Source organism: Phyllostomus hastatus, unplaced genomic scaffold, assembly GCF_019186645.2.
Source record: "Phyllostomus hastatus isolate PE091 unplaced genomic scaffold, TTU_PhHast_1.1 phas_scaffold_93, whole genome shotgun sequence".
NCBI lineage: Eukaryota > Metazoa > Chordata > Mammalia > Chiroptera > Phyllostomidae > Phyllostomus > Phyllostomus hastatus.
This window is the reverse complement of record NW_025334042.1, coordinates 3716319-3742100: the sequence shown is the minus strand read 5'-3', so window position 1 is coordinate 3742100 and position 25782 is coordinate 3716319. Positions and strand designations below refer to the sequence as shown.

General features: G+C 43.1%; 1 protein-coding gene across 2 annotated transcripts in view; it reads left to right on the top strand.

The window, feature by feature from the left end:
• The window catches only part of TPH2 (tryptophan hydroxylase 2), a 95336-nt gene that overhangs the window by 21538 nt on the left and 48016 nt on the right, over window positions 1-25782 (top strand). For both annotated transcript variants that reach the window (XM_045829494.1, XM_045829495.1), the window contains exons 6-7: window positions 14713-14909; window positions 18177-18312. In XM_045829494.1, coding sequence (XP_045685450.1) covers window positions 14713-14909; window positions 18177-18312 — 333 coding nt within the window. The remainder of the gene's footprint in view (window positions 1-14712; window positions 14910-18176; window positions 18313-25782) is intronic.

Genomic DNA, 25782 nt, shown 5'->3' with positions numbered 1-25782 from the left:
AAAGATAATAGCATCGCACTGTCTCTCCCCTGGGAGTATTTTAAAGGATTAAATGAAGTCAAAGGAGCACTGCTATACAAAGTACTTGACTATTATCTTTATCAAAACAGTAATCAATGACTCTAGGCCAAAAGCCTGGGGTTTACACAGACCCCACCCTGATTGTAGGGCCTCCGTTACTTTCTCCGGTTTCTCTTTTGGTCTGAGAGGCCGTGTGTGGAATGGTGCAGAGATCAGGAAGTTAGAGCTGGACCTCCTGGGGTGAATTCCAGCTTAGCCACTCAGCAGCTGAGGGACACCTGCCAGTTGTCTTCCACGCTTCAGTTTCCTTACCTGTAAAATAGGGGTAACTCTACTTCGGCTTTATAGGATTATTGTAAGAATTAAATGAGCTAATATGCTAACAACACTTAGAACAATTATTTGGAGGTGCTATTTAAGTATTTGCTAATCTTTTTATAACATTAGTTTTCTCACTTCAGCCGATCTCTCCTTTTTCTCTGCCACGATGCTCTGCCAGGGGTGTCCAACCTGTGGCCTGCGGGCCTCATGCAGCCCAGGACGGCTGGGAATGAGGCTCAACACAAAATTGTAAATTTACTTAAAACATTGTGAGATTTTTTTTGTGATTATGTATTTAATGTGTGGCCCAAGACAACTCTTCTTCCAATGTGGCCCAGAGACGCCTAAAGGTTGGTCACCCCTGAATCTTAATACCTTTTGCTTAACACCCTTCTCTGCCCACCTTGACCAAGACTTTCTTTGAGCCCTGAATTCCATCAGATTTTTACACAGTATTAGTTAGTTATTGCTGTGTAACAAATTACTCCCAGATTGAGTGGCTTAAAACAGCAAACATTTATTACCTTACAAAGTTTCTCAGAGTCAGGAATTAGGGAGCAGTTTAGCTTAGTTCTGGGTCAGGGTTTCTCATGAGGCCAGAGTCAAAGTGTTGACCAGGGAAGCAGTCATGTGAAGGCTTGACTGGGGCTAGAAGACAAGTTTCCAATGTCACTCACATGGCCGTTGGCTGGAGGCCACAATTTCTTGCAACGTGGGCCTCTCCACTGGGCTGCCTGAGTGCCCTCAAGAGATGACCTGGCTTCCCCCAAATCAAGTGATCCAAACAGGACAAGGCAGAATCCACCTAACTGAGGATCAGACATACTACCAATCCTGATGAATTCGATTGGTTTGATAGCCCAACCCTAACATGCTATGTGAGGGGGCTACACCTGGGCATAGATACCAGAAGGCGAGGTTCGCTGGGGGCTGTCTTAGAAATCGGCTAACACATACATTTCACTTACTTTTTCTTTAAGACCCACTGTGACTACTCTACCACAGTGGGTGCTCATGTATCATCTACAGAAAGCAGAGGTGGCATGGTGCCGCAGAACATGGGCTGCATGGATAGGCATTGGAGCTAGGCAGAATTGAGTTTGAATTCCTGCTCCATTTACAAGCTCTGTGGCCATGAGCATTGACATTATGTCTCTGAGTCTCAGTGCTCTCCTCTTAAAATCAGCACAATATATACTTTTATTACTGAGAGGATTAACGTTTCCAGAGCCCAGATGCTGACCAGTATAAGCTGGTATTGGGTCCATGATAATGTGAACATTATTATCACGTGTTACTAAGTTGCTAATGGTTCCTTGATTCCATATAATCACTTGTTAGGTTCATTTGAAATGAATAAAGGACTTTAAGGAGTGAATGAATTAAGGAATTTTTGGCTTCATGGTTGGCTGGGTTAAAGGAGCTTTTCAAAAAATGTCTGTGTGTTTGTGTATTTACACCTTTTAGTTTCATGTAACTCACACACACATCTTTCTTCTTCAGTCTGAAGAAGTGACTCTCTGCACGGTCTTTCCAGGTCAGTGAGTCTTGGCTGTGGTCAGAGGGCACATGCTGGGGCTGGGCTGTGTCAGAAGCATCCCTGAATGGCTGCTGAGGGTAGCACTATTCACCGTAGGTGGACCTCTTAGCTGGCTTATTTGGGTAGTTTTATCTTCCTTTTGTTAAATTCTGGCCATGTGCTGGACACCATGTTAAACATGTTGCTTTTGTTCTTTCATTTAACCTCACAACAAGCCTGGGAGGTAGGTGGCATTATTGTGCTCATTTTGAAGATGAGGGCAGAGGTTCAGAGACATTAAGAAACTTACTAAAGGTGATATAGCTGATTGTCACCTACATAAACACCAGTTGTTAATGTTTTAATTTCTCTGAAATTGAGCAATAATTTGAGTAGTAGAACAAAAGCAACTATTTGTAGCCCGAGGTTTATTTCCCAGATTACCAGAAGAGTTTCTGAATAAGGCCACTTTTGGGGGTTTCCAGTGTGCCTCTCTGACAGAATCTAAGTGTCTCCTCAGCTCAAGAAGTCACATCTTTTTAGGGGGATGGGGTAGCTATAATACTTCCACTCACTGTAGGTGTTTTCATATACAAGTTGAAAATAACAATGACACAACCAAGTGACTTGGAATTTTTTAAAAAGCCATTCTCTTTACAAAATTCTCAGCATGTTTGAAATGCATTTAATACACTTAAGATTTTGTGGAGCCAGGACTCTGGGCAGCCCTGTGAACTCCAAGGCTGTGTGCTGTCTCTTGCAGAGTGCTTGGGACGTCTGCCTGGCCCTGGGCTGGCAGCCCCATGTCCTCGTCCTGTGCAGTCATTGCGCTCTGCTCTGTCAGGCCCTGGGCTCTTCTCCTGCTGGAAGCCTGACCCTCAGGGGATATATTATGGATGCAAATAAACACAGCTGGGCTTCGGCTTGAAAAACAATCGCTTGAGATTTGTCTTTCTCTGGCTTTTTCTAGTTGCTAGCCTATTTATTTCTTGATTTTTTGATTTACGAAATTGCACCATTTGTGATTCATTTGCTCTGAGGGTAGGTACACAGCTAAACAGCGACTCTAAAACAAAACAGCCCCAAATGAAGACTAGTGTATTTGAAAAGTGCAATCACCAGCCCAGCAGGCACATTCAACTGGGGTGAGCTTGTGAATATTCTACTCAGCTCCGTTAGAGAGAGAATTCTATATTCAACATGGAATGGTGATGAGAGTCTAACCTCCTCTCTGCATCAAAGCAGAGAAGGGCATTTTTTTGCCACTTTCCTCTCCCCACTGCATCCCCACAGCCCCAAGTACTACATATTGTCAAAACGAAGCCCTCTGGGACTGAGATTCAGTAATATGCCATGCATTTTAAGGCGTTGAATAGACACAGATTATGGAATGGATGTGCCTTGGAATAAACGTATTGGGCTCCTAAGCCAGCATCTCTCTTCTCAGTAGGTCTTCTCAGTTCTCTCTTCCTGGCTGGATGACTCAGCAGGAGTCAGCCATAGATTTACAAAGAATGGAAGGAGATGGATGGCCAGAGAAAAAGGTAGGCTCCTTGAGTAGAAGTGTTTGGCAGATACTGGACTGGATAGAGCTGTGTGCTGCCCTGCCTCTTACTCTCCACACCCAGTGTTAGAAAACTTTCTAGTTGGAAGCTTTCCTGAAAAAAAAGGGTTTACTGAGCCATTTGCTAGCCAGAAAAGGACCAGGCACTGGAGTATAAAGTCTAAACCACCAGCAGCGGGGCACTGTGTGGAGCAGGCGACATGTCCCCTGACTTGGAGTGGATGGGAGCTTTCATACATTATGTGTTGAGGGAGAAAGATGGAAGTTGTTTTGAAAGAATTTACTTTGGCTACAGAGGAGAGGGTGGGAAAATGTGAAGCAGGGCAGTTCTAGGACAGGTGCATGGTCTGTAAAAAAAAACATATACTACTTTTTTCTAATTTTTTCTTTTTTTAATCGAATTTATTGGGGTAACAGCACCTAACAAAATTATACAGATTTCAGATGCACAATTTTACAGCACATCATCTGTACATTGCATTGCGTGTTCACCACCCCAAGTTAAGTCTCCTTCCATCACCATTTATCCCCCCTTTACCCTTCTTCACAACACCCCCCCAATCACCAAACTTTTGGCCATGTCCATGAATTTTTTCTCTTGTTTTCTCAATCCCTCTACCCCTGATCCAGTGCCCCCTTCCCTGACAGCTGTCAGCTTGCTCTCTATCTGTGAGTCTGTGTCTATTTTGCTTGTTAGTTCATTTTGTTCATAAGATTCCACATATAAGTGAGATCATATAGTACACGTTTTTCTCTGACTGGCTTATTTCACTTAGCATAATGCTCTCCAGTCCATCCATTCTGTTGTAAAACATAAGATTCCTTTTTTGCAGCTGTGTAGTATCCCATTACGCAGAAACATTTACTATTTTGGATTGGTTACAGGGAACAGTCCTGAATGCTCATGCATAGGCAGGATGCATGCATCTAGCAGTCAGCTAATACACACCTGAAAGCTGATGCAAAACATTCAGGAATATGCGTGGTCATTTGTCAGCTGCCCCACAGCTATGGACTGTTTAACAATTCTTGTCTTTCTCTCTCACTTTCCAACCTGCTGTATTTTAACATAGGACATCTGAGAATTTTTCTCTGTGCATATTGGGATTTTCCTACTTCCAGGTAACTGTGACGACGTAGCGTTAGTTTGAGCTGGAGGACTACTTCCCATTGCTGAGTTTCTCCCAGGAGGCACTTGCAATTATTGCAACTTGCAGAAAAAGAACTGAGGTGGCTCCACCTCTCCACCTTTCCAGAAATTTCTGTTGACCTTACCATTTCTCATTTCATGTGAGGAGACACATGATTTATGGGGCCTGCTCAGTTTCAGAATGTAGCTTAAAGAAAAACATTACTAACAGGAGTCGTGAATGCTATATTACTTATTTTAGATAGGCGAATTTTAATTAGAAACAAAACAAATAGAAGACAAAGAATGAAAGGGAAAAGTTATACTTCCTTAACAGGGAAAAAAAAACCCTTACCTGGGCAGTTGTGAATTTTTATTTTTAATGACATTTTCCTCAGTTTCACTGGCAGATGGTCACCTTGATGAATCGTAAGCTCTGTTGTGTTGTGGGACCAAACTTTAATTTTTTATCTTCTCTGTCTTTTTGAGAAGAGTCACTCTAGAAGGCAAATATGTCTTCTTCCCGACTGAACTAATTTTGTCCCATTTCATTATCTTCCATTGATTTGCTTTCCCAGGTTTCGAATGAAGCTGAGATCTATGCGGCTGTCTGGGTACGTGGTGACTCCTGCGTAAACACCAGTTGTTGATACTTTAATTTCTTTGAAGTGGAGCAGTAAATTGAAAAGTAGAACAAAGCCAAGTATTTGTGGTACTAGGGTCATTTCCCAAATGACTAGAATAGTTTCTGAGGAAGGTCACACTAGGGATTTTAAGAGTGCCTTTCTTGTAGAACCTAAATATCTTTCCCTGCCCAAGAGGCCACACCCTTTCATTCTTTTTTTAAAAAAAATCTGTGGAGCAATTGCCATTTGGTAGGTGGAATCAATCAAGTTGCAAATAAGAGCAACGGAATTCAGTGACTTGGGTTTTTAAAAAGTTATTCTGCTCTGTACAGAATTCTCAGTATATATGAAATACACAGTTCTTGTCAGTGTTTGAAAGCCATCAGGCTTTATGGGAGAATCATTTTCATGCCAAATGTTTCTCACTACTGGAGTTCAGCTCAATGATGGAAAGGAAGGGAGCCTGAGAGTCAGCTGGAAAGAAAAACAAAAGGGAAAATTGACTTGGAAAAGGTTTCTCCCCTTCATTTTTGGGGCTTGGTGGGATTTTTAGATGTACACAAATGCCTCAGTAAGGTGTTGTCTGATTGTAGCGTGGCTTCCACAGCTGTGAGAAATACTGACACAGTAAGGCCACGTATTACTGACAAGTCCAGGTAAAGTCGCACCAAATTCTAATGTGCTTCTCAGGGAATGAGGTATGAGCATTTTTCCTGTAAAATGATTTTCACTAACATGAAGGATTAAAATAACTTCCACACATCCTGTCCAAGAGGTGAATGGATTTATATGAAAGTGCTTCTTTGTCATCTCCAGACCTACTCCCGCCCCTGCCGGGAAGTGATGAAACTTTACTCATTTCTACACACCCAGAGGAGGAGAAGCACTAGCACTAGGCACTGGCCCAGGTGCTTTACAGGTGACGTGTCTTGTGATCCTCTCAGTGTTGTGGGGTGGTCTTCTTCCGCTCAGTTTCAAATGAGAGAAAAGAGACCGAACTCAACGCAGGATACATATTAGGTACTCAATACCTTGCAGTGCAATGTGTTGGTTAAAAGTGGGATCTCTGGAGGTAGCCTTCCTGAATCAGAGTCCCTGCTATGCCATGTACTAGCTGAATGACAATGGGAAGATTACTATGTCTATAAGCCTCAGTTTTCTCAACCGTAAAATAGGGATGACATAAATAGTCATTTAATCACCGTAGACAGTGAGCAGTGTGTGATATAATCCATGTCATGTGCAGTTACATTCTCGTTGTAGTTAAATGGATGAATGGACGAGTGGATGCTATTACTAGGTCACGGACTGTGGGGTAACTGCATTCCCTCCCCCACCCCTGAAAGAGGTGGGAGCGCAGTAGTTGCTAATACTCCACTCCTGTTGGTCAAGATGCAAGATGTATGGGTTTGAAAGTGGGCTCTCGGAGACTCTAGAGCCTGGGTCTCTTCCTCCCAGCGCCCTGAGATTGTTGACTGCTTTGGAGTTTAAACTCTTTTCTGGATCGCCTTCTTTGAGTTCCACTTCTTTGTGCGTGTTGAGCACGCACATTTCAATGGATGTTAGACCCTCTGTTGTTGCTGTTGGTATTTAATTTCATGGTGGTTATGGCAGAGGAAAATCACTCCCCTTGAATGTGAAGAGGGCTTGCTTCGAGGTGAGAGAATGGTGGGAAGCCCTCTCCTGAGGCACAGGATGAATAAAAACCAATAATTTCCAGGAGCTAAATCTTCTCTCTCCCTGAGGCTCCCTGGGTGCGGTAGTTTATTTTCATTATGCCTGTTATAAAGGCAGCACCGATATTAACAATGGGAACAAAACAAACTCACATTTCTGCTTTCTACGGTCTGAAAGTTCCTTAGGGCCCATAGACTCATTTAGGAAAATTCATGTGCGCAAAACGCATTTGCAAAAGCAAATAAAATATGTGATCACAAATGCTCTTTACCTGACTGGCCTAGGGGACCAGCTGAAAATGAGTATGCGTTTGCCTTGACCTCGACCACTAGCTCAGGGACGTGGGCTGCCCAGTCTCCTCAGAAAATGAGCCCTTACTGAGCCACTTGATGTCAGACAACTTGAATGATTTGAAATCTTGGTACACTCCGTTGGTTGTTAAGTCGCTATAGTGATTTGTAAGTTTCCTTTTTGAAAAATAACACTCAATCATCATGCCCTACAGCTTTGAAAATATCTTTGAAAGTTCATTTATTAAGATGCCCAGCATAGGACACAGGTCCGTGTGTAGCAAAGTTTGGCTCTTATGACCCTTTGGATTATATATGCTGCTTTCTTTCCTGGTAAAAATTCTGGCTATGAGTGTGGTGGGTGACAATGCCTAGGAAACCTGAGTTGAGGTAATTGGAAAAAAGAACCCCTTATTTGTAAACTATGTAATACATAGTGGATAAATGCAGCTACCAGAAAACTTATTAAAATCTCAAAATCTTTGACCTGCTTTTTTCCATAGCAATCAGAATATATGAAGCAGAGATGAGGCAAGATGAATACGTATCAGACTGTCTGATGCACAAATACGATTTTTTTCAACCTTCCAATTGTGGCTTGTTTTGGCCTGATTGGTTGATTTACTTATCCAGCAAATAGTATTTACTGAGCAGCTATGTATTCCAGGCTCTGCTCTGGGTGGCAGAGATGTGAAAATGAACAAGGCAACAAAATCCCTGCCTTCAAGGAGCATGTATTGTAATGGGGGAATAGATTTAGCAGAATAATAATTTTAGAAATTTTACTTTTTTCCCCTCTAGGTATTACATGTCTGTATTTTATTATAAACTTATTGAGTGTCCTTTATGGTCTGAATTATGAAATATAATTTCATCAGATGTGGGAGCCTTAGAGTTTTCTCCTGAACTCTTAGCAATCAGTAGAAAAAAAATGACATTTGCTTTCTGGTATAACTATAAGGAATCCATCCACTCCATTTAGGGGAGGGATACACACACATACACACACACACACACACACACACACACACACACACATTTCTTCTGGCTTGTGGCCACATTTTTCCAGTCTCAGGGACATAAGCCATCTTCCTGTTGAATACCACTGACCACATGGCTCTACTCTGGAGACACCTGACTGCAGGTACAACTATTTCCTGACAGTGATACCAACCAGCACAGTACTAGATGACATTATGGTGACTGGCATAGTAAGAGTCATAAGGACTGACTGACATTTCTGCACACTGTCATGTCACCTCAGTTGTGAGAAGTGTAACAAATGCTTGGTAACAATTAATAGTAAATTTTGTGAATGATAAATATTTAAAAAAAAATTAGAGTAGGTCAAAATCAGGATTATTCTCTAATAATGTGAGAATAATGTCAGTCTCACTGTTGTATACTCTTAACGTGCTTTCTTGGATGGGAAGGAAAGAGGATGAATTACAGACAGTTCCTTGGGAACAGTGCAGGGTTAGGGAATGTATACTGAGGACTGCAGCTGCAGCACATGGGCCTCATAATTCAAGAAGGAACAAAGACAGAGACCTCCTGCCTTCTTTCCCAGTAATCTTTCTACACAAAGGCCCCAGCCAGACCCTTAGAGGAGTTGCTAATTGCTAATGAGCTGCAGAGTTGATGGCTTTTACATTCACCTCTTCTTATTTCCCTGCTGCCACCCCCAGGTGGAAATGTCAATCAAGAGAGAAATGTCTAACATGGGGAAGGAGAGAAAAGATGAAGCAGAGATGAGAGGGGCAAGTCTACTCCAGGCAGATGAACAGCTCTTGAATAAGTAAGGTGTCCCCTGCCCCTAGGAACATGAAATAAAATGAAATAGAAAATGAGTTCATTCCTAACCATTTCTATCAGATTCACACATCCCGTTAACCAATTCTGTTTACCTTCTGTTCTGTTTAGTCCTTGCCACCGAGGAAATCCAGATGTTTTCAAAGAACACAATCTATGTTGTGTTTCAGCCAGTCTTATTATCTTGATGTAAATATTATCAATTGCAGCCTGTCACATCTTCCCCCACTGAATAGGGGAATTGCTTCCCGACACTAGAGTTTCTCTAAAGGTAACACAAGCAGCAAAACTGCATCTCCTGGTAAGAATTCTAGCAGCAAAGACTCCAGGAGGCAGCCAGGACATACCACCATAATAAAATATTTTCCAATCCTTCCCAGTTTAAAATTTAAAAAAGTATGTATAAGAAAAGTGGCTTGCTGTTGGACCTGCTGGAGGAGAAGATCAAACAAGTAGCTAAACAAAAGGAAAGTGCTGTTGCTTATTCATCTGGCTATACAAAGACCCCAGCATTTCATCCTCAGTGGGGTACATGTCCCTGGATTTCAGTGTCGAAATGTACTTGTTGAACAACTTTCTTCTAAAGAGCTCAGGACTTACAAAGAGCTCTGTGTACCTGCCCCCAATTAGGTTCGTCTATGTACTTCCTACTCTTTCCTCTCTGCAGGGACAAGACAGGCTTTTCAGAATCATCCCCCTGCCTCTAGGAAGAGTGGGATTTAACCTTACAGCCAGAAAGATGCCTCCCACAGTCTTCAGGATTTTCAAAGAATGTTTTTAGTTATCTCTGAGTAACACAGCACACCAAAGAGTTTTCCCCGTTGTCAAGGCCAAATACCCATCGTGACCATTTTAGTCCTTTTCCTAGTGTGACTTCATCGAGCCCTGGGTCCCTGTCGTGTTTATAATGCCTTAGCATTTACTGACATCTGTTTTTCTCCAGTGAATTAAAAATCTGTGAATAATAATTTTGGTAGTTGTTGAGAATTCTGGCCCCCAACTAATTCCATTTAAATGGAGGAACTCTCTAGAGATCTAATGGTAATGTTTACATATAATTAGTTTGTTGAGGAGTCTCATCTTGTTGGGGTTTATGCCTACATAAAATGGTTTTATTTTCCCTACTCACTGCATTCAACTGTATTGTGTTGAATCCTACTTTCCTGCTGGGAAGCTAGTTTCTTAGCAACGTCTAATTTCCTGTCATTTTCAATTATTAGTATGGTCTCATTTGGGTATTTAAGACCTAGTCCTGTTCATTTAAAAAAAGATTAATATCAAACTTGATTTAACATGTATCCTCTCTCCACTTCAGTTATTGGTAGTTGTGTGTGTGTGTACTCTGGTTCTCAGGAACATTTTTTTTCCTTCTAGGACCTAGTTCCTCCGGAGTTGGGACTAAAAGGAGGAAAGGGGGAAATTGAGGAGTTTTTACAGCATTGTTAAAATGCCATAGGTGGGCAGGCCTTAGGCCACACTCACCCTGGTTCAGACAGATTTTTCTGATGGGGCGGACTCTGTTGAAATGGTCTCTGCATAGTGTTATGTATAGTTCTTTTGGGGCAAGACCATTCCCTCCACCTCTGCACCTGCAGATATGAGCCCTGCCTCCTCTCGGCCTTGTCAGTGGTCACATCACCAACCTCTTCTTCAGGGTGGGCACGCCGTAGCTTGGGCACTCCTCACACACCTGCCCTTCAGTGCTTCTTCCCCAAGGGTGGTGGGAAGCCCAGAACATTCTTCTGCCTTCTGAGAACGGAGCACACTGGAGGGGTGGGGCTTCCCCGTCTTCCTTCCAGGCATGTCACATTGGATCCCATGGAAATCTCTAGATTTCCCTGTGCACCTGACTCCACATGCACATGAACCACAGAGTTCAAATGACACATGGCAAGGATCCCTTCTCCTCCCCACAGTGTGTCATACTCCTAGGCTTCGGGACATCCTCCCAGAACTGTGTCTCTACAGCCTCCCCTCTGCTGACAGCATGAGGAACCCCCCTGCTCCTGTCGCTCAGCAGGGGTCCAGACCCCACTTCTCTCAGGCATCCATGGTCCCTCTAAATGGTTCTCATGGCTCAGCCTCCGTCCTCACTCAGGGAAGGGAAAGGAACCTGCCCTTTTTCTCAACCCTCGGCCTCCTCATCATCCTACGCATCTCTTGTTCCCTGTTAGACTGGTGGGTGGGGTCTGGGGTGGGCTGGTTGGTTCAAGAGGACTTGGTTGGTGGTGGGGCCATTTCTGCTGCCTCTTACCAAGCCCTGCAGGGAGGTGGTTGGCTCCAACTGCTGGCAGCTATCTCTAGAACCTGGAGTAATGGAGTGATTAGTTTTGGGCCAGAAGAGTGTTTTAGGATGCTGAAATACATGTATTATAACATTTATCCACAGACAGATGCATAATGATACATGGGTGTATATCCTAGGTTCTAAAAAGGCCAGGATGCTGCTCTGTCATCCTTTTCACGAACAATTCACAAAACCCCATGGACCTAAAGTACACAGAAGTGCAATAGATTCTGATTTTCCCCATGAGTACAGTTTTTGTTTTTCTAAATGTCAAATTTCAAAGTTTAGAAAAAACACACTGGAGCCCTGCATTCCTCGCTCCCTGAGCACAGGTGTCCTGTTGGGGACCCCAGAACCGCACCCCAGTCTTATCGAGAAAGTTAGATGAGTAAATAAATGTGAGAGTATCGACAAATATCCTGTGACCCACAAATACATGCTAGTGTCATGCTTCCATATAATTGTATGTGAGATTGTTACATATGAGCATACTTACCTGTAAGCCATATTTTAGGTGGGTATGTGAAAACAAGTTGGTGTCTGGAATACATTTTTTATTTCATTGGTATATATTGTACCAATCAATTAAGACTATAGCCAGTCTTGAGCCAGACTGAGTGGGTGTTAAAACTGATACTATGATTTTAGGCAAATAGCTTAATCTCTCTGAGCCTCAACTTCCTCATCTGTGAATGGAGATAATAACAGTGTCTACCTCAGGGAGCTGTTGTGAGAATCAAATGGGCTAGTTCATATAAAGACACTTAACCTTAAAAAGTGTCTGGCACTATGGTCAGCTCTCAGAGATGAGCTATTATTATATACTTGTATTAACTACATAAAAAATGGGAAATTTCTTATTTTCTCCTGTATTTCAGACTTTTTAAAAAAATTATTTTAATCATTGTCAGATGTTTTAAATAGAAATTAAATGGATAAAACTAGCCTTTACTTTGTGGTGAAGCTGATTTTTAAACACTTACCTCAAAAATTGCCTGGAGGTAAGGGTTAGAGTAGTGTGAGAAATCTCTTGATATGGCTGGAGTCAGATTTACCTGCAACTGATCAGGGTAGCGATCGATCAGGATTCATACCATTCTGTACCAGCCATTCATTCCAAAGAGCAGGCTAGCACCGCTGAGAATGTACACGAGCATCTGTATTACTCAGACTGTGGCCTGGACACTCATTACTAAGTAACAGACTTGCATACCTCTTTCTTTCCACCCTGACTCACACTTGTTTCCCTTCTGCTGCTTCCTGTTGGCTGCAGGCAGCTCCCTTTGAAAGGCTGCATGTAAAACTAAAAGGGAGAAAACTGTACTTGAACAATGATTGAAATAAAATTTAAAAAAAAAAGGGCTGTGTGTTTGCAGCCTGGCATCAAAGGAAAAAGTTTGACTCAACGATTCTTTCCAAATGGCTTCTCAATATTTCATTTATGGTTTCAGCCTCAGTGCTTTCCTAACCTTCCGACTGTGCAAACCCTTATTAGCTTTATTGACTTACCCGACTCAAATTGATTTCGTTGAATTTTCTGGATCATTTATATATTTATTTCCTTACGTCCTTTCTATTTTTATCTGCCCATGTCAAGCTTTCATTCTAAATTTATTGCAGATGCTAAGTCTTAGCAATCTTGATCTTCTGGCAAATATTTGTCAGGTTGTAATTTTTTTTTATTTGTTATCAACAGCCAAATTTAAACAATGCTAATCTTGTCCTAATTTAGTTTGTATAAGCCCTACTCTTGTTACTGAGAAAAAACAAATGTTAATTTCTGGTTCTCCCCTCCTTGTGTGTTACTCCCCCATCCTTCATGTACTGCAGTTAATTAAAAAAAAAAAAACAAACGGGGGTGGGGGGCAGTGGGAACCGTATTTAGACCTGAACTTTAAACAAAAAGCATTTTGGCAAGAACAGTGAAGTAGAGGTTTGCGGGTAGGAGGCAGTCTGCTGGCCCACTCTCCCTGTTGTCCTCCTTTCCCTGTTTTACCTGGGGGCGTGGTGGGGCTGGTCCCAGCTTGTGGCAGGTGCCCCATGGCATCCCTGAGTGGCAGTCGCTGCCTGTGCATAGGTTTTTGTGGTGGCTGCCGCTACAGGTCGGATTGTATAGGCTGCTGGAGCAGAATTCCCAGTTTTATGTGTCTATATTAGGACTTCCATATCTTGTGTGTATATATTTGCTGGCTGCAGAGGCAGAATTGCGGGCGTGTGGCAAGGGTAGGCAGATGGGAGTGTTGCAGGGGGCTGCTGAGCATGTCGTGAGAGGGTTTCTCAAACCCTAATTTCACTTTCCAAACAGGTGTTTTAACCAGAGGCTAAATTCAGACTCTGGTCCCTCAAGCAAAAGTTTGCCAAAGCTCATGTGTGCGCTCCCTTCCAGGTCGGCTGGTCCCAGGCTGCTCAGGAGCTGTGCTCCCTGCTCATGGCTGCTGGCTGCCATTAGAACAGCATTTTGTTCTCTCTTTTCTTTCTGTCTGGGAACTTGCAGCTCATACCTGGCCCACAGGCCTCAGCTGAAGTTGTGCTTCCTCCAGGAAGCTCTCCCTGACCAGTCCAGCCCAGGGCCACCTCTCAATGGTCTAAACCAGGCATCAGTGCGCTACTGCTTATGGGCCAGATCTAGTGCACTGCCTATTTTTGTAAAGAAACTTTTGTTAGATTGTATAACTATGTACCTGAAACTACTATGAAATGATATTGAATATAAATTGTAATTGAAAAATGAAATCCAAAACCACATGGGTAATATTTAAAGAAAACATATAGCTACATTTATTCATTTACATACTGTCTGTGGCTGCCCTCCAGATACAGTGGGAGAATTGAATGGATGTGAGTGAGACTACAGAAAAAGTTGGGGACCCTCTCCTTCACTGAGAGGGTGTCATGCCTGCATCTTGCAGCATGGTGTGTGATAAATGTTCCTATTTTGCAGCTTGCAAAACTCTCAGTTTTAAATTTAACATAGTCTTTTAGTATTTCCCAGATATTTTGCTCGCTGAACAAATAATCTTGAAATTATACTTGGAGATTGGGGTGAGCTCCCTGCAAGGGACAAAGAGAACTCACAGGCAATTTTATTTTCAAAAGACAACATTCATTCGTCACTGCTGTCAGGTGACGACAGATAAGGCCTTCAGAGCACAGCTCTGTGCCTAAACTTCCTTCCAACCCAGAGCTCACACTCGTTACTGATCTCGGTGTTGAAGCTAAATCCGATCAAATTTCCATATGGATGTGTGAGGATGTAACTTAATCAAATCATTTCTATGGGAGTCTGAATACACACACAATTTTAGAAGGTGAGAACTTACTTTAAACAATAATACTGATGGGGTCTTCCTGGACACTCAGGTGTCCTGCTTTGCAAGAATCCTGTTTGCATGGGAATGAAAGTGAGAATATGCTTAACTCAGTGACCCGGAGCTAGCTTTATTCACTCATCTTCTCTCCTGCCCAGCGGTCAGCCCATCCCCAGGGTGGAGTACACAGAGGAAGAAACGAAAACGTGGGGCGTTGTATTCCGGGAGCTCTCCAAGCTCTATCCCACACATGCTTGCCGGGAGTATTTGAAAAACTTCCCTCTGCTGACTAAATACTGTGGCTACAGGGAAGACAACGTGCCCCAACTTGAAGATGTCTCCATGTTTCTGAAAGGTAAGGCTTCGCACAGGCTTACATCCTGGCCGGCATCCTCATTTGCTTCTGAGGACACGCATCTTCTCTTCTCTGACTCTGACCCTCCTGCCTCCCTCCTATAAGGACCCTAGGACTTATAGAGGCCTGACCCGAATAATCCAGGATCATCTCTCCATCTCTAGATCCTTAACCTAATCACACCTGCAAAGTTCATTTTGCCACATAAGGAAACATAGTCACAGGTTCAGGGGACTTAGACATGGAAATCTTTTGAGGGCCATTATTCAGCTTACCATGGTCTTCAAGTATTGCCACATCTAGCTTTGTGACCTATTATGAATCTGTCCTTTTCTTTCATTTCCGCTGCTATCACCCAAACAGAGGTCCCCATCATTTTGTAACCTGGTTGCCTGTACTCTCCCCTCCACTGCGTCTAAATAAAGCTCCCAAAGCACTACTTTCTTCCTGACATCTCTGTTCAGAAGGTATCAGGGCCTCTCCTTAGTTTTTATTGGGGCTGGCAAACATTTTTTTTTCTCTGTAAGGCCAGATAGTAAATATTTTAGGCTTTGTGGGCTAAGAGGCAAAATTGAGACCATTATGTAGATACTTATATACCATTGAAATGTGACTATTAAAGAATATAAAAACTATTCCTAGCTCATGGGGTATACAAAATTAGGCAGCTAGCTGGATTTGGATGACAGGTCATAGTTTGCTGATCCCTGGTCCATACTGTCAAATTCTGAACTGCTCAGCCTCAATTCATGACCCAGACCCAGCTTTCCAAGTTTGTCTCTTGCCCTGACTGCTGCACAGTTCTAGCCTCCTGTTGTGGCTGCTCTCCACACCTTTGCTTAGGCTCTGACCTGTGCTAAAAGAGTCAACCTACTTTCACCCTGAGAACCACACCAAGCACAGTGGGAGGGTGGACATCATCCGCGACATCGGTTACTGAGGGAACGAGGTCGAGAGTCAGCACCTATTTACATAATGACTTATGTTATGTTTTATTATTATGCTTTTTAAATTGAATGTATTGGGGTGACATGGGTCCACCAAATCATACAGGTTTCAAGTGTACAACTCAACAAAACGTCATCTACACACTGCATCACACGTCTGCCTCCCCAAGCAAAGTCTCTTTCCGTCCCCCTTGTACTCCCCTTTGCCCAGCTCCATCTGCCCCCACTCACCTTGTGTTATTATTTAACTAGATTACATTTCCCCTCATAGACCTGTCTCTGACATGTCCCTGTTTGTCTGCCACAGTGTCATGTGCATGTTATGTATTTGCCTTGGACTTGAATGCTCATATAGGGGATGCTTTTTACTGCATTGTTTCTCAACCCCCAGTACTTAGAAAACCATGTTGTGATTTTTGCCACGTCTGTCTCCCAACTGAACATTTTTATTATGAGAGGTGGTGTAATGCAGCACGGATTCTGGATGCCTCTGCCTTCTGCCAGTGCCTAGCTATGTGACTTAGATGAATTACCTTCACCTTTTTGTGTCTCTGTGTTTCTTCTCTGCAAGTGAAGATAACACTTTCATCTACTTCATGAGGGGGTAGGAGGGAAACTAATTAATATAACTTGAAGCCCTAACATTGTTGTCTGACGCAGATGAGGCACAGCAGAATCTTAGTCACTGTTACCGTGGTCGTCGTTGCTGCCGTCAGTGCGGTTTCCCCGCCCTCCGAGAAGTGGGAGTGCAGCCGGCACCGCTCACTGGCACACAGCAGGCGCAGTGTCAGTGTGTGTGTGGTTATTGCTTTTAACTGACTGACTCTTAAAATACCCAATTTATTGGAAAAGGAAACTTTTTAGGCAATGGTGTCTGCAAAGTCAAATTGATGTGATAGATACATATTTAAAAAAATATTTCATATAAAAATAAATTGCATAACTATTAAAGAATATTCCTGTGTGTATCACCACTTGTGTCCCACATGTGGGGTACACTGGCTTAACTGACATAAGTCAAAGAAGAAAATACACTTATTTATCTTTTTGATATCCAATGGGGAACAATCTAAAATGAAAGCTTTGGAACAAGCATTAAAACTGTTAGAATTACAGGTCCAGGGAGGCCCGAGGACAGGGTTATTTCCTCGTAGATGCCAGAAACTCCAGGGGACTTGTTTCATAAGCTTCATTGTCTTTTTGTCTTTATAAACCATTTATGACCATTCTAAGGTATGCCCCTAATGAGGGGAGGTTTTCGGAAGGGGAGCCTTGAGTGTGCAGGTATCTGAGGCAAGAGTAGCCGCCTGTTGGAAACGTTCCAGGCCTTCATGAAAAGGAAGTGGTGTGTAGCCCTTAAACTGGGAACACTGATCGTCTATCTGCAGCCTAACTGAGTTAACAGTATAGAGTGGTTCATAGATTTTATTATATTCTGTGTATTTTATTCTCTCTTACAAGAAACCAGTAAAGCACACAGAGCTTTAGTGTATCTCTTCAGATTGTGGTCATTGATGTGACTATTTTCATAATATCACAGAAAACAACAATACAGAATGAAGGAATTAGGTGGTATTGACAAAAGAAGGCTGGGATGGGAACTGATCCCATGGTGCTTGTAAAGGGAGGGATTAGCTGTGTTAACTGACCACACTTTAGAAAGATACCAGCTAATACATGGTAAGCATCACCTTAGATTGTCATCTTCTCCTGTGTGTTGAGCTTTCTTGTCTAATTTGGCTACTGAATTTAAGTCCTTTAAGTATCTTTTCACTTTTTCTTCCATTTTCACCAATGTCTTGTTCCTCTGGAAACCATCATTCGACAGTGTAGCTGAGTAATCAGATGCCACAAACGTGACAGTTGTTAACAGTGGAGTTGATCCTTGAACAACAAAGGGGCCCCCAGCAGAGCTGAAAATCCACGTATAACTGGACTCCACAGTTGGCTCTTCCCACCCAGGATTCAACCATCTGCAGATCAAAAACAGTATTTTTGATCTGGGGTTGGGAAAACGTAGCTGGGAATGTGAAAATGGTTTTTCTGATCCGCAGTTAGTCCATCTGCAAGTGTGGAAACTGTAGAGAGGACGGGCCAACTGCATTTGTTGAAATAAACCTCTGTATAAGTGAATACGTATACATTCATTCACACCCATGTGGCTCAAGGGTCAACTGTATACGTCATTTAATTGTCAAGAGTTTTAGGACCTTCATTATTTTGTTTCTAGAACATTTCTTATAAATGATAGGAAGCCCTGCTTGGGCCCTCAAGTCCTATTGGCTTATGCTTTAGTTGGCTCTTTCTGTTGTCTCTTTAGAAAGATCTGGCTTCACGGTGAGGCCAGTGGCTGGATATCTGAGTCCCCGAGACTTTCTGGCAGGACTGGCCTACAGGGTGTTCCACTGCACCCAGTACATCCGGCATGGCTCGGACCCCCTCTACACCCCAGAACCGTGAGTACCCACACTGGGGGCCTAGGCTGGATGGAGACCCCACACTGTGAAGTAGTTAATGTTCACTTTACCTGAAAGTGACTTAAGCCTCTTTTCCTCCTAAGTTCACTCATCTAGCTGGTGAGAGGCAAAGCCTTCACCTGGGGAAGGAAGAAGTTACTGAAAGACCAGACTCCTCAGCTATGTCTATTAGCCTCTGATGTTCTTTCTCCAGGTTCTCTTTCTAACTTTAGCCCAACACTGAGCCTTTTGCTTGGGCCCGGCTGTTGATGACATTGTTCCTTAAGCCACACGTGGTGTTTATAAAGCCATGGTCCCTATAGACAGTTAGGACAGTGTTGCATCGAAAGAAGCAGGACTCACACCAAAAGTCCAATAAGAGGATAATTCCTACATTGCAGGCTCTAACCTCATCAACTCATTTAATCCACATAGCAATGCTGTGATGTAGGTACTGTTATTATCTCCATTTTACTGATGAGGAGATGCAGGCTCAGAGGGGCAAAGTAAATGTGGACACATGTGCCTTTCCCATGAGGAGGCTTTCCTCATGCTAAACAGGTCACATATGCATGGCAACTCTTATTACTAATCCCCTCTCCTTTCATCTTTACATCACCCCCAAACTCAGAACTCTGAGCTGTGATCTCCCTGCTGTCCTAGTTTCTTGGACACTTCCCCAGGCCTACCCCCTACCTCTAGATTCATGTGGGGTTTGTGATTCTTTGTCTTCTTTTTTAATCCTCACCCAGTGATAGGTTTATTGATTTTAAAGAGAGAGGAAGGAGAGAGAGAGAGAGAAAGAGAGAGAAAGAGAGAAAGAGAGAAACATTGATGTGAGAAAGAATTATCAATACGTTGCCTCCTGAACATGTACCAACTGGGAATCAAACCCATGACCTAGGTTAAGTGCCCTGACCAGGGATCAAACCTACAACCTTTAGGTGTATGGGATGATGCTCCAACCAATAGAGCAACACAGTCAGGGCAGGTTTGTGATTCTTCTTAGGCTCTGCCAGCTTTCTGCCCGAGATTCATCTTTAGGACTTTTAACCTACCTCCTCTGAACAATGAATGGGCTAAAAGCACAGAGAGAAGCAAGTGATACTGCTGAACTGCTCTGTCGTGGGTGGGGACAGAGGACAAGCTGTGAACCTCTTCTTGTTAATGATTATCCTCATGACACATGGCATTGTAGTCTCTCCAAACGCCCTGGGCCCTTTTTCTGAACCTACTGAATTTTCCACTGCCTTCTAGGTGTACATGAGTTTCATCTTCTTTGAAACACTCCCTCACCATCCTGTGCACAATCACTCCTTCCTCAGAAAACCTGCTATTTGCCTTCCTTATTTTCCATCTGTTACATGTATTTAACCATTCTATCTTTTAACATGGTAAACTATGTCTTACATCTTCCTTGAAATCATAAACTACTTGAGTGGTCCAAATTGTATATTTTTTCTGTGCTTTAAAAAAGTTGCATAAACATTTATTGGAAGGCTTGGATGTGCTCGGATTGTCTGGGACAAGACACAGTCCCTGCTCTGCTGGAAGAATGGGACAGACAATGGTCAGCATATAAACAGATAGATCAGTGATCACCAACTTTCTTCATCTCATGGCACATATAAACTAATTACTAAATTCTTTGGCACACCAAAAAAATATTTTTTTGCTAATTTGACAAAAAACCCCACAAAGGTGTGATTTTGATTTGTTCACACTGAATACCTGTTGTTGTGTTGGCTGTTGCCATTTTTTTATTTAACAATCTGAGGGAAAAGAGGCCAGTGCTTTTGACTAAATAGTCAAATATTGCATGTTTTACAAATTCTTGTGGCACTCCAGTTGAAAATCACTGAGATAGATAAATAGATAATATAGTATCAGGTACAAGTACTATGATATACTAAAAATGATGTGAAGACAACTATAGCAGGGTGAGGAAATGAAGAGTGATGCGAAATGCTTTTTAGGACTGGATAGTAGGGCAGCCTCTTGGAAGGTAACAGGACTATATCCCCGGGGGAGGGGTAGCACATTCCAGGTAGAGAAGAGCAAAAGCAAAGACCCCCTGGGCTCCATTAAAATGATGTCTAACCTTAATCTTATTCTAATTTGTCACCCATTTGTGATAATGTGATTTATAATAAGAAATACATATTTGGTTTTTGTCTCCATTCCTAGTAAAAAGCTTCTAAAACCTTCAAAATTCCCTTGGTGAGAGAGATAATGTTGTCTCTTGCTATATTAATGAGGTTGCTTTTGGAAAGCCCTTAGGTCATCTAAGAAAGTGAGCTGGTCGTCAGGGGATCCAACCCTGTGATTGGAGGGTCGGCACTCACAGTCCCACCCTCCTGGCCTCTAGAGAGCAAAGAGGGCTTGGAGGTTGACCTGGTTGCCAATGGCCAATGATTTAATCAATCATGCCTCTGGAATGAAGCTTCCATAAAATCTCAAAAGGATGGTGTTCATAGAGCTGGGAAGCTCTTCATCCTTCCCATATACATTGTCCTACACATCTCTTCAACAGGAGGTTCATCTGTATCCCATATTGTATCCTTTTCTAATAAACCAGTAATCTGGTAAGTAAAATGTTTCTCTGAGTCATGAGCTACTCTAGCAAATTAATCAAACCTGAGGAGGGGGTCATGGAAACTTCTGATTTATAGCTGGTCAGTCAGAAGCGTAGGGAACAATCTGGACTTATGACTGGTGTCTGAGATCCAAGACCGTGCTTGTTGGTACCTCTAATCTATAGCCAGTAGGTCCAAAGCACAGGTGACAACCTGGACTTGTGACTGGGGAGGACTTGTAGGACTGCACCCTTAACCTGCAGAATCTTTGCCCTCCATGGTTAGTAGTGTCAGAATTGAGTTAAATCATAGGATACCCAGCTGGTTTCTGAGAACTGCTTCTTGTTTGTGGATTTGTTGGAACTGGATCCAGGAATCCAAAAGACATCTGTTCTTCAGGCCACTGGGGCTATCACTTTGCTTAGGATACTGCTTTACTTAAACAATCTTGTGATTAATGGGCTGCCAGGGACTTCCCTGGGAGCAGAGAGCCCTAGGAGGTTTAAGCAGTTAAGTAGCTGATGGGCAGAGATTGCAGCTGAGCCTCCCAAGTCCCCCTCCTCCTTTTCGGTGGGCATGAGGCTCACTGATCAGGTGGGTCCCTGCAGAGTCACTGCATTGTTTTTTTTAGCCCTTTTCAGCTTCCCTGAAAGTGTTTTTAGGGTAAACAAAGGTTACTTATAGGACTCAAGACATTTGGAAAAGAAATGCTTCTTAGTGTGGAGTTAGGGCTCAAAGGAGTGTTGTCAGAGTTAGAAAGGCAATCTCTAAATCCAGTCCAGAGGGTTTGCAAATGGCCCTGTTTACAAATAGTAGGCACTTTGTTAGTTCCCTTTGAATACCTGGCCCTCCTGAGACCTGTGATAGCGTGCAAATGGGTGCGCAGAGAGAAAGGGCAAAGAAATGAGATTTTAGCCACAGAGGTCTATAAAATTTTGGGATAATGTGTTACATTTTTACCAAAGTACTTTCAGTCAATTCATTCAGCAAACATTTATGTGCAATGCTAGCAGGGAGATGCAGTGGATTCAAATATGAATAAAATATAGCAGGTGTTTTTTAAAGCAGCTCACATTCTGGCAGGGAAGATAGAAACATAAATAATTGTAAAGGACTGTGGTAGGACTATAATGGGGCTGTGTACAAAGTCTGGAGGAGTGGAGAGGAGAGAACAGTCCCCAAAGGCTTTTCACAGGAGGTATAACTGAGTGGAGGTCTGGAAAGGAGGCAGGAAATTCTTTTTGGGGTAAGGCAGGGGTGTGGAGGGAAGGGAACAATTTCAAGTCAAGGAAATAGTAAGTGCAAGGTTGTGGAGGCAAGTAGGGGGCAAAAATGATTGGGGCTCACTGCACCAGAGTGGCCAGAGCATAGGTTATGTATTATTGATGAAATGTTTTTTCAGTCCTTGGTGTAAATGATCATTTGTCAAACTAGGTCCTTTGTGCTGAATTCTGTAGGCAGTAGGGAGATATCCAGGGTTCTCAGGGATGATCAGATCATCTTCTTCGAGAAAGATGATGTGGGTGGAGGCCAGGGAAGTGTGGAGGGTGGACTGGATGGAAAAGCAGACAGGGAACTCACATTGTACTGAAGGAATGTAGTTTATAAGGTGTTGAACTAGGACAGGTCAGTGGGAGAGGACAAGAGGGCACCTGTGTGAAAAACATGCGGGTGAGGAGAGGGGAGGGTCCCTAAGGTGGTGCTGAGGTTTTTAGATTGGGGGGCTGACTTGGCAGCTATTTCTAACAGTGACTGAGAATCCTGGAGGAGGATCCTATGTGGAGGGAAGAGGAAAAGAACAGAGAGAGGAGGATCAGGAATCAGGCGTGTTGTCTTTGTGGCACCCACGGCTGGGACCTTCAGATGGAGAAGCCTCTGGTTTTAGGAAATAAGGGTTGAATTCAGAAGTATTGAGATAAATCAAATCTCTCACCATAGACTTCAGCATTTTCCTCTCCTGACTCCTACTGACACAGACAGGAGGAGACTAAGGCAAAGGATGGAAACTTGGGATTCACTGACTTAGGGCTTTTTTTACAGGCTGTTTTACTATTGGTGGGTTTGATACCATTCTTAAAAAATATTATTATTTTATGAAGAAGGAACTCATGTGCATGGTTCAGAATGCAAAGCTACGAAAGGGTATATACTGTGAGTACTGACTTCCTTTCTCTCCTCTGTCCCCTTGATGCCTACTTCTCCCTCCCTGGAGGCAGCTGCTGCTACCTGTTTCCAGTGCATCCTTCCAGAAACACCCTATACAGACAAAACCCTCAGGAAAGATCCCTCTAATCCTTATGTGTTGAAAAGTCCTAAGTTCCTCCCTGGCTGTGCAGTCTGAGTCTATGGGACACTATACAGGGAGTGCCGTTCCCTGCCAGAGCACTTCCGCAGCCATCATCTTTGTAATGAAATCCCATTTCCTCAATTGAAAACCAATAAGAGGGCAGATTCTTCAATTTGTGAAGTTCCACTTGGCCACTGTTTTTAGTGCTCTGACCTGCTTCTAAGTAACTGGCTTCCATTGCTGAGCTGTTGCAGGGGAGGTGGCGCTAATGGGACAAAGTTGGTCCCTGAAGATGAAGGTAGAAATGGGAATGAAAGCAGCAAGAAGACATTATCTGAGAAAAAGAATTTTATTTTTCTTTTCAGTCTGGGTAGAACGTATTTTGATGTCACAGCTTTCAACACACATTGGGTTTTAAACATGTCTTTGGCTTGTTCTTGCATTTTACAATTTAAAGACTCCAGATTCTCTCAGCTTGGCCAGATAATGGGACTTGAATTTTAAAAAATGATAGCAGATTGGACTGGTTTCCTGAGGAAAGTTTTCTGGCCTGGAGGACTACAGAGAAAGTCCTGGAGAGTCAGTGACTCCTGGCTACCTTGGTGGGAGGGGGTGCTTTTCTGCATCCTGGACTGAAAGGTGCCGGTGCTGCTGGAAGTGGGGAGATACTCTTGCTCTTTCCCCCCTTGAGCAGTGCCCGAAGCTGTGATTTGGCACTGTTTTGTTGTGTAGCTGCATGCCTTGATCAGCTGTGATCACAGGCAATTTCGTCACTACTTGAGTATTGGAATTTGTAAATGATTTTCTTTAAACACTCAGTTGGGTCAAATTCAAGGTCATTCCAATAATAACATCCCTCTCACTCAGTGGAATGAGAGTGAAAGATGCAGAGTTCCAAGTTGCACGTGTGTGTGAAATTCACCCAGCATGTGGGTAGTGGCAGAACAAAAGTTTGAGAAGCTCCATAATCTCCTGGTTCCTTTTTGCCTCTCTGGGAAGTCCACTGTGGGCTGTGTCATATTGCATCCCCTGGCCTCCTCATCTTCTCTTAGGAAAGGGGTTTTCTTTTTTCTTTTTTGAACATTTTTTTTAAGATTTTATTTATTTATTTTTTAGAGATGGAAGGCAGAGAGAGAGAGAAAGAGACATCAATGCGCGGTTGCTGGGGGTCATGGCCTGCAACATAGGCATGTGCCCTGACTGGGAGTCGAACCTGTGATGCCTGGTTCGCAGTCAGCACTCAATCCACTGAGCTACGCCAGCCAGGGCTAGGAAAGGGTTTTTCAACACCATCACTTTGATATTCTGGGCCAGGTAATTCTTTGTTCTGGGGAGCTGTCCTGTAGGATGTCTGGTGGCATCCCTGGCCTCTACTCATTAGATGCCAAGCACATCCTTTCACTCCTGTTAGATATGACAAACGAAAATGTTTTCAGATATTGCCAAATGTCCCCTGTGAGAGCCACTGTTCTAGAAGAAGAAATCTGACAGGTCACATTACCATTGCTTCTCTGTCTGCTAATTATTGGGCTGCTTCCTCTTAGAAGCTATCTGCAGACTTTGTTTTCCTTCTAAAACACCAATCTGAGTACAGCATTCCCTTGTTTAACTTCTGTTGGTTCCTTGTTAATGTAAAGAAAAAAGTCTAATCTCATCAAACCACGCCTTCTGTTTCTATTTCTGCCCCTTCCAAAACCTTACAATCTAGCCACGCTGAACTTCTCACCACCCCCATGAGCCTGCTGAGTCACATCTCCATCTCTTGCAGGGGTGGTTCATTCTGCCTGGAATGGCTCTGGTAAAATCTTTTAATTATCCAGGATTAAAGCTCAGTCTCACCCTTCTCTGTGAAGACTTTTCTAGGCAGAGTTTGATGTTCCTGTACTACTTTGCCTTACATCTGTTAATATTTTGGCACTTACAGCACTACGTGGTAATTACTTGTTCATGTATCAGTCTCTCTCATTAACTCAAGGCCAGTTGGCAAAGGCAACACAAAAACGAGTAAAAACTGAGTCCAAAGTGGGCTGAAACCATGAACAGCACCATCACCGGGAGGTACCAGGTGTGAGATAGACTCAAACTTCCAGACCCAACTGGAGATCCGGAGATCCGTGGAGTGAGGGAGCACGGGGAGTCCCGGGCACGCACCGTGCTGCAGCAGGGCCTCTTCCTGAAGAGATGCAGCCCTAGGCTGTGAGTGTCCTCCACTCGTTCCAGTGGCTCTACTCGAATTTTAGGGACTGATGCTGGACGTCCCTCTATGGATAAGGTGTTCCCAACGTAGGTATGTGGCCTGACTGAGGATTGATTAAGCATGCAACATTTTGGTGTACAGGATGATGCTCCAACCAACTGAGCCACCTGGACAGGGCAAAATTATGAACTTTTAATGATGGAAATTTAAGTACCATTTGAAGCTATGAGGACAGGTCACTTGGTCCACTATCGGAAGAATAGACTTCTCTTCAAATCACACCCAGGAAGGATCAACCTGTTTTCCTCACCTATTTTGTTTCTGGGATAAAGATAATTTCAGAATAAAAAAGTGGTTATTCATTGTGAAGCTAAAGAAGAGTGGCAAAAGGCAATGTGAAGGTTGTCCCC